General features: G+C 36.7%; 1 protein-coding gene across 2 annotated transcripts in view; it reads left to right on the top strand.

Moving 5' to 3' along the window:
* The window catches only part of STAM (signal transducing adaptor molecule), a 76,856-nt gene that overhangs the window by 9,721 nt on the left and 49,222 nt on the right, over positions 1-17,913 (top strand). The window contains exon 2 of one of the 2 annotated variants that reach the window (XM_019460653.2): positions 11,250-11,334. The exons of the other annotated variant lie outside the window; for it this stretch is intronic. Within the exon in view, the coding sequence (XP_019316198.1) occupies positions 11,250-11,334 (85 nt within the window). The remainder of the gene's footprint in view (positions 1-11,249; positions 11,335-17,913) is intronic. 2 annotated transcript variants of the gene reach the window in all.

The raw sequence follows: 17,913 nt of genomic DNA, 5'->3' as shown, positions 1-17,913 counted from the left end.
ATTAAACGAGCTTTGTATTAGGGTGAGGATAATCTGAGGATAAAGTGAGATCATTATGAAGCTTTGAATTCTTTAGAAGCAAGTCTCTGTTTTTGCTTGTCACTTTTACCTTGCCTACAAACCCTGTTTTTGTCTTAGAAAATAGTTTTGATTTTGCTGTTCACAAAACCATGTTGAATTGTTACTAATAGTTTTTGTTCATCCGATTTAAAAATATTCGCTGTTTTTGTCACTGACGAAGAACTGTGCTATTGCTCTTGTTGATTGTGAGGCAGCATCGATAAAGAATTTGAATAGTTCTAGAGTTCTGAAATACGTTGCATTTCTGATCTGTAGAAGTTTGAGTCAGATCCTGATCCTGTTTATACATTGGAGAGTAAGAAGGTAGGTAGTTCACGAGTTTTCATCAAATCTGCTGACGTACTCCTGGGTACAACTTAATTCAGAACTGTAAGATCATACTCTGTTAATGGTTATAAGCAGTTTATATTTGATCCGACATAAAAATATCATTTCTAGTTAACTATTGACGTTTTAGTAAGTTTTTTTTTTTAAGTTTATTTGTTTTGAAAGAGAGAAAGAGCACGCTTGCATATGAGAAGGGAAGAGGCAGAGAGAGAGAGAGAGAGAAGGAGAGAGAGAGAATCCCAAGAAGGCTGCACACTGATGCAGAGCTTGAACTCACGAACTGTGAGATCATCACCTGAGCCGAAATCAAGAGTCAGATGCTTAACTGACTGAGCCACTCAGGCATCCATAAGTTAAGTTTTAATAAGCTTAGCTATTATATTTTTAAATAAGATGGTAGAATTTAAGTGTTTTCTTGTTTTTGCGCTATGTTTTTAAATGCATAAGTGCACTATGTTTTTTAAAAGGCTTGCTTGGCTACCAGTCAGTAAGGATGATGAATAAATTATTTAAATACACTATCAGATCAAAGTAATGACTTGATTTCCTTTTCTAAGATGAAGTAAATGTTAGACTGGAGGATATTGATCAGGATGAGTCACTCAGTTTTCTTTGGTTTCATAGGGGTTGGGGATCCATAGGGTCTCCTCAATTAGAGGAGGGTCTAATAGAGGTTGGGTCTCGCTGGGTCTCCTCAATTAGAGCAGTTCTACTTGGATTTGGTTTACAACTGAGTTTCTTTGAAGGTAAGATTTTCTTATAAAAGAATATTGAATGAGAGTCTGTGATCTTTGTCTATGTTAATGAGATGACTCAGCATGGAAGCTGGTCACTCTAGCTTAACCTTGTGATTAGATGGTTGAGACTTTGAATCATATGATATTAGCCAGATCCCCAGGGAGGAGTAGGAGGCCTGGAGATTGAGTTCCAGGAGGTGGCTTCATAACTTCGTAACGAAATGCCAGTAAATGCTCTAGACACCAAATCTTGGTTGAGCCTCCTTGTTGGTGATGCACATTTATGTTCCAGGAGGATGATGTGTCCTGAGGGTACAGAGGCATTGGGTTTGGGATTGTTCCAGACCTTACCCTGTGCAAGAATCTCTTTACTGGCTTGTACAGATTTGTATCTGTTGTAATAAAACTGTAATCATAAGTACTTTTCTGAGTTCTGAGTTGTTACAGTGAATTAATGAACCTGAGGGGGATAATGGGAACCCTTGAATTTGTAGCCAGTTGATCAGAAGTGCATTTGACCTGGGAACCCCTGAGCTTGTTGCTTGTGTGTGAAGTGCGGGGAAACTTGTGGAGTTCTGTGCCCACAACTGTGAACAGAACGAGCTTCTGCTAGGTAGCATCACAGTTACATTGTGGAGGGTTTCCTGTACTGAAAAGTAAAATTTGAAAATTATTGAAGTAGATGCTATTAAAGGTCTCTGTGTTTCTGTGACTCTTATGGATTCATGTTGTGATTGTGTAAGTTTAGTATTTATTAATTACGTAGGCTGAGAACATGAATATTGAAAAAACTGCCCAAAATAGAAATGGTTGTTGTTTTCAAGGGATTTACAGTATATTATGTAAGCTTGAACAGTGACAGGTAAATTTGACTCAGTTATCCTCTTGGCATACCCACAGCCCAAATGAAATTAAATAGCATTTCAACATTTGCTTTCTAAATAACCTGTTTAGTTTCCAAAGTACTGTTCATTTCTCATTCTGTTTTCTTCTTTTCCCCTTTCAAACTATTTTCACATATGGGTAGTATTCATTTTTGTCTGAAAGTCCAGCTCTGGTTAGGTTATTTATTTGCTGGAAACTTTATTGGCTCTCTGTTTGTTGAATTAAGACAAACACAACATCTTGTATTTTAGGTTTTTGAGTGATTCCAACCGTTCACAACATAGTCTCTATTGTATCTAGCCTAGATTCTTTGTTATGCTTCTCTTCTGTTTTTATAACTTCACTCTTTACTGTATTTACTGTATATTTACTATACTTAAATAGAAACAAAATTTTGCTATTAATCCTGTTCTCTTCTTAGTTTCTAAGTATATCAAGAAGCCTTTCTGGTTTCTCTTTCTCTCTCCCCCCCCCCCCCCCCCCCCCAGGTCTTTACCTTTTTTTAAGCTTGCTTGGGCTTTCCATTTTTTTCTGTGACACTTTTTCTGTCATCTATTTAGGTCTCTATCGGCTGGTTTCATTTCTTTTTTTAGAGTCGAAGCTACTTCAGATGGAGCCTGGCATAGATTAGAAACTTATTCCATTTTGTTGAATGTCTGTCCAAATTTTGTAATTTCCTGCAAATAAGTTACCTAACCAAGATCTCAGATGTATTGGACATTTGTATTCTTATACAAGGAATTCATTTGTGTGAATAACCTGCTTTTGTTATTTTCCCTATTCGAAGATGGTAGGATGATTAGGTATAGGTACCCACTACTCGTTGGTGACAACTCACTGCTAGCGTCTGGTGGCAGTGACTGACTAGTAGATGTTGCTCTATCCCTTGGGGCTGTGCTGTGGATCAGAAGTTGTAAGCCTGCAAAGAATTTGGACAGAGTTGGCTGCTTGCTCTTTTCTGCTTTAAACCAACTCTGACCTCCAGCTCTCAGTAGTAGATCAAAATGGAGGAAATGAGTATCATTGTTGAACCAGGCTGCAGGGCATTGAGGGGACGTGGGGAGCAGGAATTTCACTGTCATCACCAAGACCAACCCTTACAGGTAAGAATCTTGGTGTGGATCAGGCCTCTCACTCCTAACCCATCTTAGGTTAAAAAAAATGAAAATGTTAGTTGGGATCATGATGATGCTGTCTTTTAAACTATCTGTTCTTAAATTACAGTGCTCCCGTCAAGACAGATTATGTCTACTTCTGTACAGAATTTGTTTCAGATTTCTTTTGAAATTTTTTCCCTCCTACATAGGCTCTTGTTTATTCTAACTTGCCTTATTTTGGTTTTTTCTCTTTTTCTTTTTTCTTTCTTTTTTTTTTTTTTTTTTTTTGCTTTCTGTATTTGTTTTGTCTTTTCTTGTATCTTGTATGTTAGAAGATTCTCTCAGATAGATGATAATCCTTGGTTGTTTGCCCATGGTTAATACCAGAGAAATAGAAAACACTTCAGAAGCTGTAATCATGTGGTTAGGCCTTGTAAACTGAACTTCATTATAGGTTGCTGTGGTATGCCTTTTACTGTGGAACTTCCCTCTACCCCTTCATATCATGATCTTGAGTGTGTTTAGGTGTTTCCTCTTGGGCTGACCTGGAATCCCCAGAGAGCAGTCCTGTAAGGTGAAGGTACAAATGAAGGTGAGGGGGTAGAATAGAATAATTTCTCAGAGGGCAGATATTTGATGCAGGGCGGGGGTAGGATTCAAGACCACCCACTCCCAGCCCCCCAGTTCTAGAATTCACCAGGACTCATAGGACTCAACATAGAACAGCTACGATTTATTACAGTGAAAGGACCCAAAGTTTAGTCAGCAGAGGGAAAGGGCACACGAATGAAGTCCGGGAAAACCAGACACAAGCTTCCTTGGGTCCTCTGCATAGGATATAGTTAATTGCCCCAGCAGTGAGTTGTGACAACATGTATGAAATGTTGCATCCAGGGACGTTCATTAGAAACTCAGTGCTTGGGCTTTTATTGGGAGCTGATCTTGTAGGCACACTCTACTTGGCACGTAACCCAAACTCCCACAAGGAAAGCAGGTATTCAGCAAAAACCATAGTGTTTGTACGTTTGTACAACCAGTTTAGACATAAGGAGTCAGTCTTCTCAGTTCTGTGAATGGTGGGAACTTTCTCCTTAAACCCAAGTTCCTGTACACAGACAATGCTTATAAGCAGGCCCTTTAAAGGATACCAGTCAGGAAGGCCTCTGTGTTAAACTCTTTTTTTCACAGCAAGTATCAGCATTAATGCAGTTGCTTAATTCATCTATTTATTAATTTTTTAAAAATGGACTTTATTTTTTAGAGTGGTTTTAGATTCACAGAAAAATTCAGCAGAAGGTAAAGAAATTTCCTATATCCCTCCTGCCCCCACATACGCACAGCCTCCCCAACTATCAACATCTTGCAGCAAAGTGGTATATTTGTTGTAGTCTCTTAACCCACATACGCCCGTCATCATCACCCCAATTCCACAGCTTACATTAGCATTCCCTTTTGGTGTTGTATCTGCCAAGGGTTTTGACAAATACATAATAACATGTGTCTACCGTTGTATGCAGAGTAGTTCACTGCCCCACACAACCTGTGTGCTCCACCTGTTTCTCTTCCCCTCCCTCCAGCTCCTGGCAACCACTGATTTTTTTTTTACTGTCTCCATAATTTTGCCTTCTTTCGAACGTCATATAGTTAAAAACATGTAGTATCTGGTTTTTTCACACTGGCTCCTTTCACTTAGTAGTACGCCTTTAAAGTTTGTTGTGTCTTTTAATGGCTCATTTTTATTTTTTAGCACTGAATAATATTTCATTATTCTAATGTACCTTATTTTATCCATTCATTTACTGAAGTATGTCATGGTTGTTTCCAAGTTTTGGGAATTATGAATAAATCTGCTGTAAATATCCCTGAACATGGAATATCTTTCCATTTATTTAATTCTTTGATTTCTTTCATCATAGTTTTGTAGTTTTTCTCATATAGATCTTACACGTATTCTGTAAATTTATACTCATTTTTATTTTATTATTTTTTTAATGTTTATTTATTTGTGAGAGAGTGAGATAGAGTGTGAAAAGGGGAGGGGCAGAGAGAGAGGGAGACAGGCTCTGAGCTATCAGAAGCAGGCTCCAGGCTCTGAGCTATCAGCCCAGAGCCTGACGCGGGGCTCAAACTCATGGAACGAGAGATCATGACCTGAGCCGAAGTTAGACACTTAACCAAATGACTGAGCCACCTAGGCACCCCAAGTATTTTATTTTTTTGAGTGCTAATATAAATGGTATTGTGTTTTTAATTTAAACTGACACTCGTTTGTTGCTCTTATTTAGGAAAGCTATTGACTTTTCTATAATTAACCTTGTATCCTACAGTTTTGCCAAAATCATTTATTATTTCTAGGAATTTTTGTTGTTGATGATGTTTTTGGATTTTCTACATAGATGAACATGTCATCTGTGAAGAAAGACAAGTTTATTTGTTCCTTCTTAATCTGAGTACTTTATATATATATATATGTGTGTGTGTGTGTGTGTATGTGATGTGTATATATTTTATATATACATATATATATGTATATATAATATATATATCTGTTTGTTTTTTGTTTTTTGTTTTTTTTTTTTTGCATTAGCTAGGACTTCCAGTATGGTGGCAAAAAGGTATGGTGAGAGAAGATATCCTTGCCTTATTTCTGATCTTAGTGGTAAAGCTACTAGTGTCTCACCATGAAATATATTAACTATAGATGTTTTTGTAGATGTTCTTTATCAAGTTGAGGAAGTACCCTTTATTCCTAGTTGGCTGAGAATTTTTATCCTGAGTTGTTAGACTTTGTCAGATGCTTCTGAGTTTATTGATAAGATCATGTGATTTTTTTCTTCTTTAGTTGTCAGTGAGATGGATTACATTTATTGATTTTTGAATACTGACCCAGAATTGCATACCTGGGATAAATTCCATTTGATTGTGAAGTGTAATTCTTTTTTATATATTGTTGGATTTGATTTGCTAATATCTTGTTAAGAATTTTTGCATCTATGTTCATAAGAGATTCTAGTCTATAGTTCTTTTTCCTAGTAATGTCTTTGTCTGGTTTGGTAGTAGGGTAGTATTGTTTTCATAGAATGATTTCCTGTTTCTGTCTTCCAGATGAGATTGGAGATAATTGGTATAATTTTTTCTTTAAATGTCTGGTAGAATTTAACATTAACTTCTCTGTGCCTGATGCTCTCTGTTTTGTAAGGTTATTAATTATTGGTTCAATTTTTTTTTTTTTTTTTTTTTTTTTTTTTGTGAGAGAGAGAGTGCAAGCGGGAGAAGGAGACACAGAATCCAGGCTCCAGGCTCTGAGCTGAGAGCTCTGAGCCTGATGCAGGACTCGAACTCACAAACCATGAGCTCATAACCTGAGCTGAAGTTGGACACTTAACTCACTGAGCCACTCAGGCACCCCTATTGGTTCAGTTTTTTAAATGTGGTATTCAGATTGTCTTTTTTTTATGTGTATACTGTGACAGATGTGTCTTTCAAGGAATTGATCCACTTTATCTGAGTTATTAAATTTGTGGGCATAGAGTTATTCATAATTCTCATTTGTGGTTTTCCAACACTGCTGAGCAGCTCTCTGCTTCTCAGTGGATAACTGACCAGTGTCCCACTAATTTAACTCAATTCTGACACTATCTATCTGCCTGGAAATAATGTCAGATCCCACAGGTTAAGGGCTCAGTCCCACAAGAATGTCCTCACTCTCCACTTCAGATGCCAATCAAAGTCTAGGATATGACCTGTGCTTCTTACTGATTGGCTATAAATTGGAGGTTCCCATGATCCTCTCAATATTATTGAGCCATAGTAACGTTCGTATTACTTTAATGTTTGCGAGATCTGTAGTAACATCTCCTTCATTTCTGATATTAGTTATTTGTATCTTCTCTTTATTTTTTTCTTTTTCAACTATCAATTTTATCGATCTTTTCAAAGAACCAACTTTTGGTTGTATTGATTTTTCTCTATTTTCTTTTTTCAGTTTCATTGATTTCTGCTCTAATTCTTTTCTTCTGCTTACTTTGGATTTAATTTGCTCTTTTTTCTAATGTATGCATTCAAAGCTGTAAACTTTTCCAGTATGCATAGATTTCAACTGTATCATACGAATTTGGTATGTCGTACTTTCATTTTCATTTAGTTGAAAATATTTTAAAATTCTCTTGAGATTTCTTCCTTGACTGTGTATTACTTCGAAGCATGTTATTTAATCTCCATATATTTTGTGATTTTCTAGCTATTTTTTGTTAATAATTTTTCATTTAATTCCATTGTGGTCCTTGAGCAGACATTGTAAGATATCTAATCTTTTAACATTTATTATCGTGTGTTTTATGGCCATGCAGTGTATTTTGGTGAATATTTCATGTAAGCTTGAGAAGAATGTGTATTCTGCTGTTGTTGGATAGTCTGTAGATGCCAATTATGGTCAATTGTCTGATGGTATTGTTGAATTTAACTTTGTCCTTACTGATTTTCTGCCTGTTGGATTTGTCCATATTTTGGATAGAGGGCTGTTGAACTCTCCAATTATATTAGTGGCTTCATTTATTTATCTTTGCAGTTCTGTTACTTTTTGACATTGTTATTTTAACATTCTGTAATTAGGCATGTACATAGTAAGGATGTTAGGTCTTTTTTGGAGAATTAAACCCTTTACCTTATGTAATGCCTCTATCCCTGGTAACTTTACTTGCTCCCAAATCTGCTCTGTCTAAAATTAATGTAGCTACTCCCACTTTCTTTTAATTGATGTTAGCATAGTATCTCTTTCTCCATCTCTTTATTTTTAATGTTTACATGTCTTTGTATTTAAAGTGGGCTTCCAGTAGACAAAATATGTTGCATCTTGTTTTTTTTTTTTATCACTTTGATAATATTTGTATTTAGACCATTAAATTTAGACCATTAACAATACCATTAATGTGGTATTGTTGGATTAATATCTACCATATCTGTTACAGTTTTCTAGTTGTAGCCCTTGTTATTTTTTCCTATTTTTTCTTCCACTTTTTTTTTTTTTTTTTGCCTTTTGTGACTTTAAGGCAACATTTCATATGATTCAGTCTTCTCACTTTTGTAGCATATTAATTAACTTCTATTTTTGCTATTTTTAGTGGTTGCTCTTTCAAATAACATACCACTTCACTGGTAGTGCAGACAAGTGAAACGAATAATGAAATATTCATAGTTCCTCTCTCCTTTTCCTGATATCCTTGCTGTCATTTATTTCACTTTTATGGAAACACACATACACCCTATCCTATATCATTTTCTTCTCTCTGAAGAGCTCTTTTTTTAAACATTTGTTTTGCAAGGTGAGTTTATTGGCAACAGATTTCTTTAATGATTCTTTGAGAAAGTCTTTATTTCTGCTTTCCTCTTGAAGAATAATTTCACAGGGTACATAATAGGTTGATGGTTATTTTCTCTCATTGCTAACTATTTCACTCCATTTCCTCCTTGTTTGCAGGGTTTCTGAGATGTCAGATGTAATTCTTATGTTTACTCCTGTTTAGACAAGGTATTTTTTTCTGCTGATTTCTTTTTATATTTTTTTCTTTATCATTGATTTTTTGCAGCTTGAAAATGATATAACTAGGTGTAGTTTTTTGATATTTATTGTGCGTGGTGTTCTTGGAGCTTCCTGGACCTGTGGTTTGATGTCTGACATCGGTTTGGGGAAATGTTGAGTTGTTTTTGCTTCAAGTATTCTGTTTCTTTCCTCTCTGCTATTTCTTTATTTCTAATGTTTATTTTGGGGTGGGGGCTGACATGGGGCTCAAACTCACAAACCTTGAGATCATGACCTGAGCCCAAGTTGGATGTCTAATCAACTGAGCCACCAGGCACCCCTCCTCTCTGCTGTTTGAATTATGTCTACGTTTGACTTTTTGTAGTTTCCTACAGTTCTTGGATGATCTGTTGCAGGTTTTTTTTTTGTTTTTTTTTTTTCTTCCAGTCATCTTTTTTTTTTCTCTTGCTTTTCAGTTTTGGAAGTTCTTCTTGACATATGTGCAAGTCCAGAGATTCATTCTTCAGCCATGTCCAAGTCTGCTGATGAGTCCCATCACAGGCATTCATTTCTATTAGACTGTTTTTGGTCTCTAGCATTTCTTTTTGATTCTTTCTTAGAATTTCCATTTTTTTTTTGCTTTTTTTCCATTTCTTTGCTTACAATATGTTCTTGCATATTCTCTCCTTTTTCCTTTAGAGCTCTTAGCATATTAATCAGAGCTTTTAAAATTCCTTGTCTGATAATTCCAACATTTCCTGTCATGTGTGAATCTGGTTCTAATATTTACTCTTCAAACTGTGATTTTTGTTTTATACTGTGGCTTGCTGAAAGCTAAACAAGTTGTAATGGTAAGATGTTAGGTAAGAAGAAGTGTTCTGTAGTTTGGTGGGTAGGTAGTCTTTTAAAATGAGCCTTTGCCCCTGAGGTGTGAATTTCTCCCATGCTCAGCTTTTTCCTCCCTCTTAGGTGGGAAAGGATTGCCAGATGGGCTGCAATTGGGTAATCCCCTTACAAACATGAAGGCTGGAGCAGACTGGAGTTGGGAATTTCCTTTACCCTAGGTGGGTTAATCTCTGGTAAAACACTAGTTGGTTAGGTGCTAGTTAAAATAATTAACAGGTAGGCCTTGTTAAGAAGAGAATGCTCTGGTGTATTTCACCGTGGTTATCGTCTCCCTTCCCCTGCTGAAAAATAGAAAATTTTCTCTGGTGTTCACCTTGAGATCCTGGGAGAGCTTATGGAAGTAAAATTCGCAAAAATGCAGTAACTCTCTTGTGTCCGGGCCCCTTTGGATTTTAACTCAGAATTGTGCACATTTAGCTTCCAGCAATTTGGCTGTTAAAAATTTAGATTTATGGTACTGGTTTCTGGTGACGTTTCTGCTCATGGGTTTCTGCTCTGTTGTTTTTCTATGTATCCATCTATCTGTGTGTCTCTGATTTTTGGGACAGCATTTGTCCTGTGATCCCACTTCTGAGGGATCTAAGAAGAGTTGTTTTCACTTTATTTAATAGCTTTTTACTTGGTTGGAGTGGTAACTTCCAAGTTCCTTAAATGCTGTACTGGAAACTAGAAGTAATTCCTTATTTTGGGTGCTTATGTGTCAACTGTGCCTGATGTCTCTTTATCAAGGAAACCTTTCTTTATCTTCGGAAAGCAAATCATTCATTTACTCAGGTGGGTGGGAGAGAAGTGGTTGCAAGAGCTTTCGAATAAGGAAGGCAAAGTAGGTACCTACCTACATTTCCCAGAACATTAACCCATTCTCCCTAAGTCCTTTCTTCTCCACTGTCAGCTGTAGGCATTACCTTCTGCTACTAGGACATGACTTTTCTGAGAATTCGGTGGTGGAAAACAGGCTGGTTCTTAAGCTCTTTTGTTACTGCCAGTATATGACGCACCTCTTTTGGGTCTTCTAAGTAGGTGCCACATGCTTATATTGTTATATAGTTTTTGAGGAATTGTTGCTCATGTTTTTCTTGTCATTGTGTGTTTGCTTCAAAAATCCTTTTGCTGTAATTAAGGGAGGGAGCTTAGTGAGATGACGGACTCAATGTATGGGGTACCTCTGTTGATGTTTTTAATTTAGTTTGTCAAGTTTTTATTTAATGGAAAATAATCAGTTAAAGCTTGGTTTTCTTTTGTTCATTTTTCCCCCTTCCCCATGTCAGACACGAAAATCAACAAAATCATATAATTTAATTACCTGAAACATTTTGGTAGAGATTTGTCATGTTTCTTCACTGGCAAGTAAAGCTAAGAATTATTTGATAATGAAGGTATTTCTTATTTTAGTCTTTCTGTGTGTGGAAAAGGGTAGACCTGTATGTAGTTTTTTTATAAATAAGTATCAGTGGCCTATTTATTATATTAAGTAACAAGCAACTGAAGTGTTTATCGGGAAAATGGTTGTAATAGACAGTAAAGGTGCTCCTACCCCCTTTTAAAGATGGACTTGAACATTTCATTGAACACACTCCTGGCAGCCATTCCTATTTGTTGCTGATACTTGATTTTATCACAGTTTAGTAATTTGTGATCATTTACCTCTTAAAGATTTTTTAAAATGATATGTCTATGCTTTCTTTCCATAATACACAGAGAAAGCAACCAGTGAGATGAATACTGCTGAGGATTGGGGCCTCATTTTGGATATTTGTGACAAAGTCGGTCAGTCTCGCACTGGGTAAGTGTTGCAGAGTTTCAAAGGAGCTTTATTTATTCTCTTTATTAATGTGAATAAAATGAGAGCCACGAGGTAAAGCATATTACAAATTAGTTTGAGAATTTTTGGCCGGCAAGATTTGAGGAATCATCCCATTTAAGTTACTCTTTATGACCATTTAGGGTAACATGACTGGTAACAATGTTGCTATTTTAATTACCCTTGTCCATAGTTGCTTCCTGAAGTCTAGCTTTTCCCACTGATTTTTATTTTATTTTTTTTTAATTTTTTTTTTTTAACGTTTATTTATTTTTGAGACAGAGAGAGACAGAGCATGAACGGGGGAGGGGCAGAGAGAAAGGGAGACACAGAATCGGAGGCAGGCTCCAGGCTCTGAGCCATCATCCCAGAGCCCGATGCGGGGCTCGAACTCACGGACTCACGGACCGCGAGATCTTGACCTGAGCTGAAGTCGGACGCTTAACCGACTGAGCCACCCACGTGCCCCATCCCACTGATTTTTAAAACCATTAGTGATTTCTCAGCTATCAAGTTTCATGGTTATTTTTCAGTTCTTTTCTTCTTTGTCATATCTGCAACATTGCACCTAATTGAAAAGAGTGGCTATGAAAGTTAGTTTTAGGACAGTATAATCCTAAACTTTTTGGCATAAAGCCTAATACAGAGCTTTCAATACAGCAAATGGATTAACAACTGGTATACAGATTAATAGTTTCCTTAATTCCTGGGCTAATAATGTCAGGTTATTAGTAGCCTCATTTACCCCTTTGTGCCACAAAAATACTGTCTTGTTTATGTACTTGGTTGTGAAAAATGTAAGAGAGCATTGCTGTATTATACTTGATTCTTGTGGTGCTAATCTTAATCCTCTGATGATGCTTTCTTTGGCTCTCCTTCCTTCCCTTCTAAATATATGCTTCCTTAAACTTTCTTTGATCCATTTTTTTCCCTAATACTTTTTTCTTTTCTAGTACTTTTTTGTTTTAAATCTTACAGCTTCTTTATATCTTTATATGGGTGACATCTCTATTTTCAGTTGTGATTTTTCTCACTCTAGCACTAGTCTTGAGGACACATCATTGTTTCTGGACATGATAGTGTATAAGCTTTCATCTCAACATGTAGAAACCTGAAGTCATCTCTCTTTTTGCTTTAAACCTTTTTTCCCCTCGTTTGTTCCCTGTCTCTGTTAATGACAAGATTATTTCATTTGTTCTTAAAACCTCAGAGTCACCTCCATGTTAATATTGTTGAGAAATTCTGTCAGTCTGCCTCCATAGTATCTCTCAAAAGTGTTGATATTTTGAAGTTTCCTCAGTTAACTTCTTGAGCATAGCCAAACCAGGCAGGGGCAGTTTGTCTTCAAGGTCTTTCTACCCCTTCAGTCAAGCCCTTTTTGGCCCGTAACATGCAGCCCTTGTCCCCAGAACAGCCAAGTTCCCCAAAGCGAGGCCTCCACATGTGGCCTCATCCATATCCCCTTTGTTGTTGTTACATATTAGCATGCTGAGTCCTTTTCTGACCTGAGTCCTGACCCTGTTAGTTCCTTAATTTAATTGGAATTGGAGTAGCTACTGTTTGCTACGGATCTATTCCTTTTTCTCTATTTCTGTTGGCCCCATTTTACGTGAGACATTCGCTACCGTGCCTGGACTAGTGAATTAACCTTCTGATGTTTCTTTCTATTTCCATTTTTTTCTGTCCACTTCTTATATCTCGTTACCATAAACAACTCCTCCCATGTTACTCCCCTCCCTTCTGCGCTCAGTTAAGTCTGACCTCCCTCTAGGCATCTGACTCTCTTATTTTCCATTTATTTTTCCCCTGAGTATCATTTTTTTCAACTCAAGCTTTTCAGTTGCCAGTGCTTTTCTACCTTAGTTTAATGCTTTTGGTCATTCTATTCCTTTAGTGTGAAATATTTTATTCTCCCATTTTCTGTCTCTGTGTCTCATATCCTTGCAGGCCCAATGTAGATACCATTTCTCCTAGAGGCTTTCTTTATCCCCTTTGCTGCGGATCATATCACGGTCCTGTGAATCCTCAAAACACTCTATCAAAATCACTCTTATTTTTGTGTTGTTTTGTGTTGTAGTAACTTATATCTATCTGGTAGGCTTAGATTTGTAGAGTAGACAGGTCCGTGAATTTTTGTTGTGCAGAGGAAAGAAGCAGCTAGCTGAATGGTTGAGAGCATGGACTTTGGAGTGACACTGCCTGGGTTCACACCTGAGCTCTGACCACTTTCCTTGTTTGCTATGGAGGAATAAAAATAGCATCTCCTATGTAGGGGGCGAATTGTCAGTGTGAGATTGGTTAACGTGTGTAAAATGTTTATAGTCCTACCTGGCATGTGGTTAACTGGGTGCAACTTTACCTCTTTTTGACTCAAGTTCCAGTTTTGTGACAGTTTGTCCCTTAAACACTAGGTATCAACCTAGCTGCATCCCTGTATATTTTGGAGATACAAGTTTTATCTGGCATTTCAGTTACTAAGTCCCTCTTCTCTTCATTCTGTCAGTTTTCTTTTTATGTTGATAAAGATAAATTCGGTATTCCGTTTTGTAGTCACCTTTTATAATGGGTTAGTTGCTTGAAATGCAAAGATTAAACTCCCTGTCATTACTAGAAATATTTCATATTTTTCCAGTTAAATAATTTATAATCTATCTGAAATTCTGTGTAATGTACAATGAAGCTGAAGAGATCAGTTTGTTTTTCTTCATGTTAACATTATTTTCCTAGTAACGTTTATTTGTTATTCTTTCCCCTATTATTTTCTTGTAGTGAGAACTTTTAAGTCTACTCCCTTTGCAACTTTAAAATTACAATAAACTATTGTAACTGTACTCTCCATGCTGTAATTACATCCTCAGAACTTAGTTGTAACTGGAACTTTGTACCTTTTGACCACCTTCACCTACTTCACCTCACCCCCATTCCCCACCTCTGGAAACCGTGAACCTGTTCTCTATTGCTGTGAGTTCTGTTTTATTAGATGTCACATATCGGTGAGATCATATAGTATTTGTCTTTCTCTGACTTATTTCACTTAGCATAATGCCCTCAAGGTCCATCTATGTTGTCCTTATATATTTAATATGTCTTAATTTAATGGCAACCCTCTTGTACTGCTGGTGGGAATGCAAACTGGTGCAGCCGCTCTGGAAAACAGCATGGAGATTCCTCAAAAAATTAAAAATAGATCTACCCTCTGACCCAGCAATAACACTGCTAGGAATTTACCCAAGGGATTCAGGAGTGTTGATGCATAGGGGCACTTGTACCCCAATGTTTACAGCAACACTTTCAACAAGAGCCCAATTATGGAAAGAGCCTAAATGTCCATCAACTGATGAATGGATAAAGAAGATGTGGTTTGTTTACACAATGGAATACTACTTGGCAATGAGAAAGAATGAAATCTGGCCATTTGCAGCAATGTGGATGGAACTGGAAGGTATTATGCTAAGTGAAATAAGTCAGTCAGAGAAGAACAGATACCATACGTTTTCATTCATATGTGGATCTAGAGAAAGTTAACAGAAGACCATGGGGGAGGGGAAGGGGAAAAAAAGTTACAGAGAGGGAGGGAGGCAAATAATAAGAGACTTGTAAACACTGAGAATAAGGGTTGATGGGGGGTGGGGGAGAGGGGAAAGTGGGTGATGGGCATTGAGAAGGGCACCTGTTGGGATGAGCACTGGTGTTGTGTGGAAACCAATTTGACAATAAATTATGTTAAAAAATAAATATATAAAAATAATTCATAGAATTCAAAAAAGGTCTTAGTTTGTAACTTTAAAAGCTGTGTTCCATTTGTGTTTTTTAAATATAATATCAGTAGTTTAGACACATGCTCATTTTTTTTTCGTATTTATTTTAGATAGCTGTCATTATATTCGTTAATATTTCAGCTATCTTTTGGGCATTTAAAAAAAGTGTTTACGTATTTTGAGAGAGAGAGAGAGTACTAGAGCTAGCGGGAGAGGAGCAGAGAGAGAGAGGGAGGCAGAGAGAATCCCAAGCAGGCTCTGTGCGGTCAGCACAATGCCTGACGTGGGGCTCGATCCCACAAAGAGATCATGACCTGAGCCACAATCAAGATATGCTTAACTGACTGAGCCACCCACATGCTCCTCTTTTGGGCATTTTAATTGACATTGTGCAATTTTTATGAATTTACTTAGGGAGTATTTTCAACTTTGCTAATTTAAACAATGAAGTGTAGCTCTGTTTGTGCTTTTTATTTTTTTGTTTATTTTTGAGAGAGAGACAGAGCACAAGTTGGGGAGGGGCAGAGAGAGCGAGGGAGACACAGAATCGGAAGCAGGCTCCTGACTCCGAGCTGTCAGCACAGAGCCCAATGCAGGGCTCAAAACCATGAACCTTGAGATTGTGACCTGAGCCGAAGTCAGACAACTGAGTCACCAACTGAGACCAACTCAGTCAACCAACTGAGCCACCCAGGCGTCCCTAGTTCTGTTTGTTCTTTCAAGTAGTCTTTTCTCCTTTCCTCTTCTCTCTTTTCCTTCCACTTGTATTTCCTCCCTTAACATTTATTCCTTTCTGATTCCTTTAAATCCTCATTAAGTTAATTTCCAAGCATTTGTTTATTTATATAAATGTAATATGTCTTCACAGCTCTCATTAATAAAGAATTGTTTGAAAAGGATTAAATAGTAATTGAGATGCTATTCTGATATTATTGAGCTTTAAAAAAAATTTCAAACTCTTAATATTTGTTCATGTGTGATTTCTCTTTAAGAATAATGTTTTATATTTATCCAGGTGCATTTCACTTTTTGTTGTAACTTGGTAATTTCATAATAGGAAGTAATTAGGGCCATTATTAGGACTTTTCACAGGCCCTGGGCACTTTTGCCTTCATGGGTCCATTTCTCCATGAAAATTAATAAAACTATTTTATGACTGTGTTGTTATAAAGACAATATATTATTACACATCCAAACATTTTCTTTGCCTCAGAAGTTCATTGTTTTCCTTTTCTTTTAAAATAAAACATTTTTGTGGGCCCCTGAAATTATTGTGTTGTACCTACATGCCTAAGAAGAATTGTTACAAATTGTGTTAGATAGTCTCAGATCGACTTAGTAGTAGAAAATTATTCAAGTTCTTCTCAGGTGAGTAGTAAACTATGGGATACTTACGGTGGTGTTCATACTTCTTTTCTTTGCTTGTCTGCTTTTATTGTGTGTGGTAAAATACATACAGTATACCATAAAATTTATAAGTTTAACTGTTTTGTGGCATGTTTGGTGACATTCAGTACATTCACATTGTTATGGGGTTAGCGTCACTATCCATCTCCAGTACTCTTTGTCATGCCCAGCGGAAACTGTTTACTAGAAAACTCATATCCCTCTCCCCCAAGCATCTGGTAACCACTTAAAATTTGTTTTTAATCTCTGAAATAATTTTGTAGTTAGTGTATATGCAGAACTTGAGATCTGGTTTACGTTTGTTTAGCTTAATCATATGTTTAGTTATGATTGCTGATGGTAGCATAAGAATATTGGACATTACTGTGGGTTGTCAGTGAGGTATTCTAGATACCTGGTTGCGCTTTACAGAAGATTGGTGTGAGGGGGTGTTCCTGAAACTACACCCATGTGATGTGACATTTCCTGAGACAAATTTAGGTCGGGTAGGTTGAAGTAGAGGGTAGTTATGGATTGGAATGCATTTCATAAGCTTTTTTGTGTACTAGGCAACAGTCTAGATTTTTTAAGAAAGCATTGCCATTTGGTGTTAATCTAATTTTATAAAATATACAGATCTATTTAAGAGGGTGGATTTGGGGATTTGTGCACGGAACTTTAGGGAAAGTTTTTTTTTCTGTAAGCTTTGATATTTTTATCAAAATGATTTCTAACCATCAGTGTATTGTAGAATTATTTAGTGCACAAATAAAATAATTTATATCGTCTTTCTTCCCCCACCTACCCCCCACAAATCCTTTTCTTCTTCTTTTTTTTTTTAACCAAAAAAATCTATTCAAATAGATTGAATCTATTCAAATAGATGAATAGATAACTTTTCATCTATTTTAAAGTTATGGCAGTTTTGAAAATATTTTCAAGTCTTAAGGGGAAGAAAAAGAGCCGTCATTGTGAAATTGTCTAAATTTAGTCAGAACTGTGACCCAGAAACACAGCTTCCAATGTTTTGAAAAATCTTCCATAATGATTTCTCTTTTAAAAGTCCTGTTGTTCTATCCTTTAAACCATACGTATATATGTGTGAGTGTATTTATGTGTGTTGGTTTCAGGAAATACATGTGCTCGTATAAAATACATACTTTTTTTTTTTAAGTTTATTTATTTATTTTGAGGGGAAGAGAGAGAGAGTACACAAGCAGGGGAGGGGCAGAGAGAGAGGGAAAGAATCCCAAGCAGGCTCTAAGCTGTCATCTTGGAGCCTGATGTGGGGCTCTACCCCATGAATCATGAGATCATGACCTGAGCTGAAATCCAGTGTCGGTTGCTTAGCCCACTGAGCCATGCAGGTGTCCCTGTACTTTTTTCTTTTAAAAATAGATCTATTTTGGCTCAAAAA

The sequence above is a fragment of the Panthera pardus genome, unplaced genomic scaffold (assembly GCF_024362965.1).
Source record: "Panthera pardus isolate Hobbes unplaced genomic scaffold, ASM2436296v1 HiC_scaffold_6, whole genome shotgun sequence".
NCBI classification, from domain to species: Eukaryota; Metazoa; Chordata; class Mammalia; order Carnivora; family Felidae; genus Panthera; species Panthera pardus.
The sequence above is the reverse complement of the archived record's forward strand: the minus strand, read 5'-3'. Positions and strand labels throughout refer to the sequence as shown.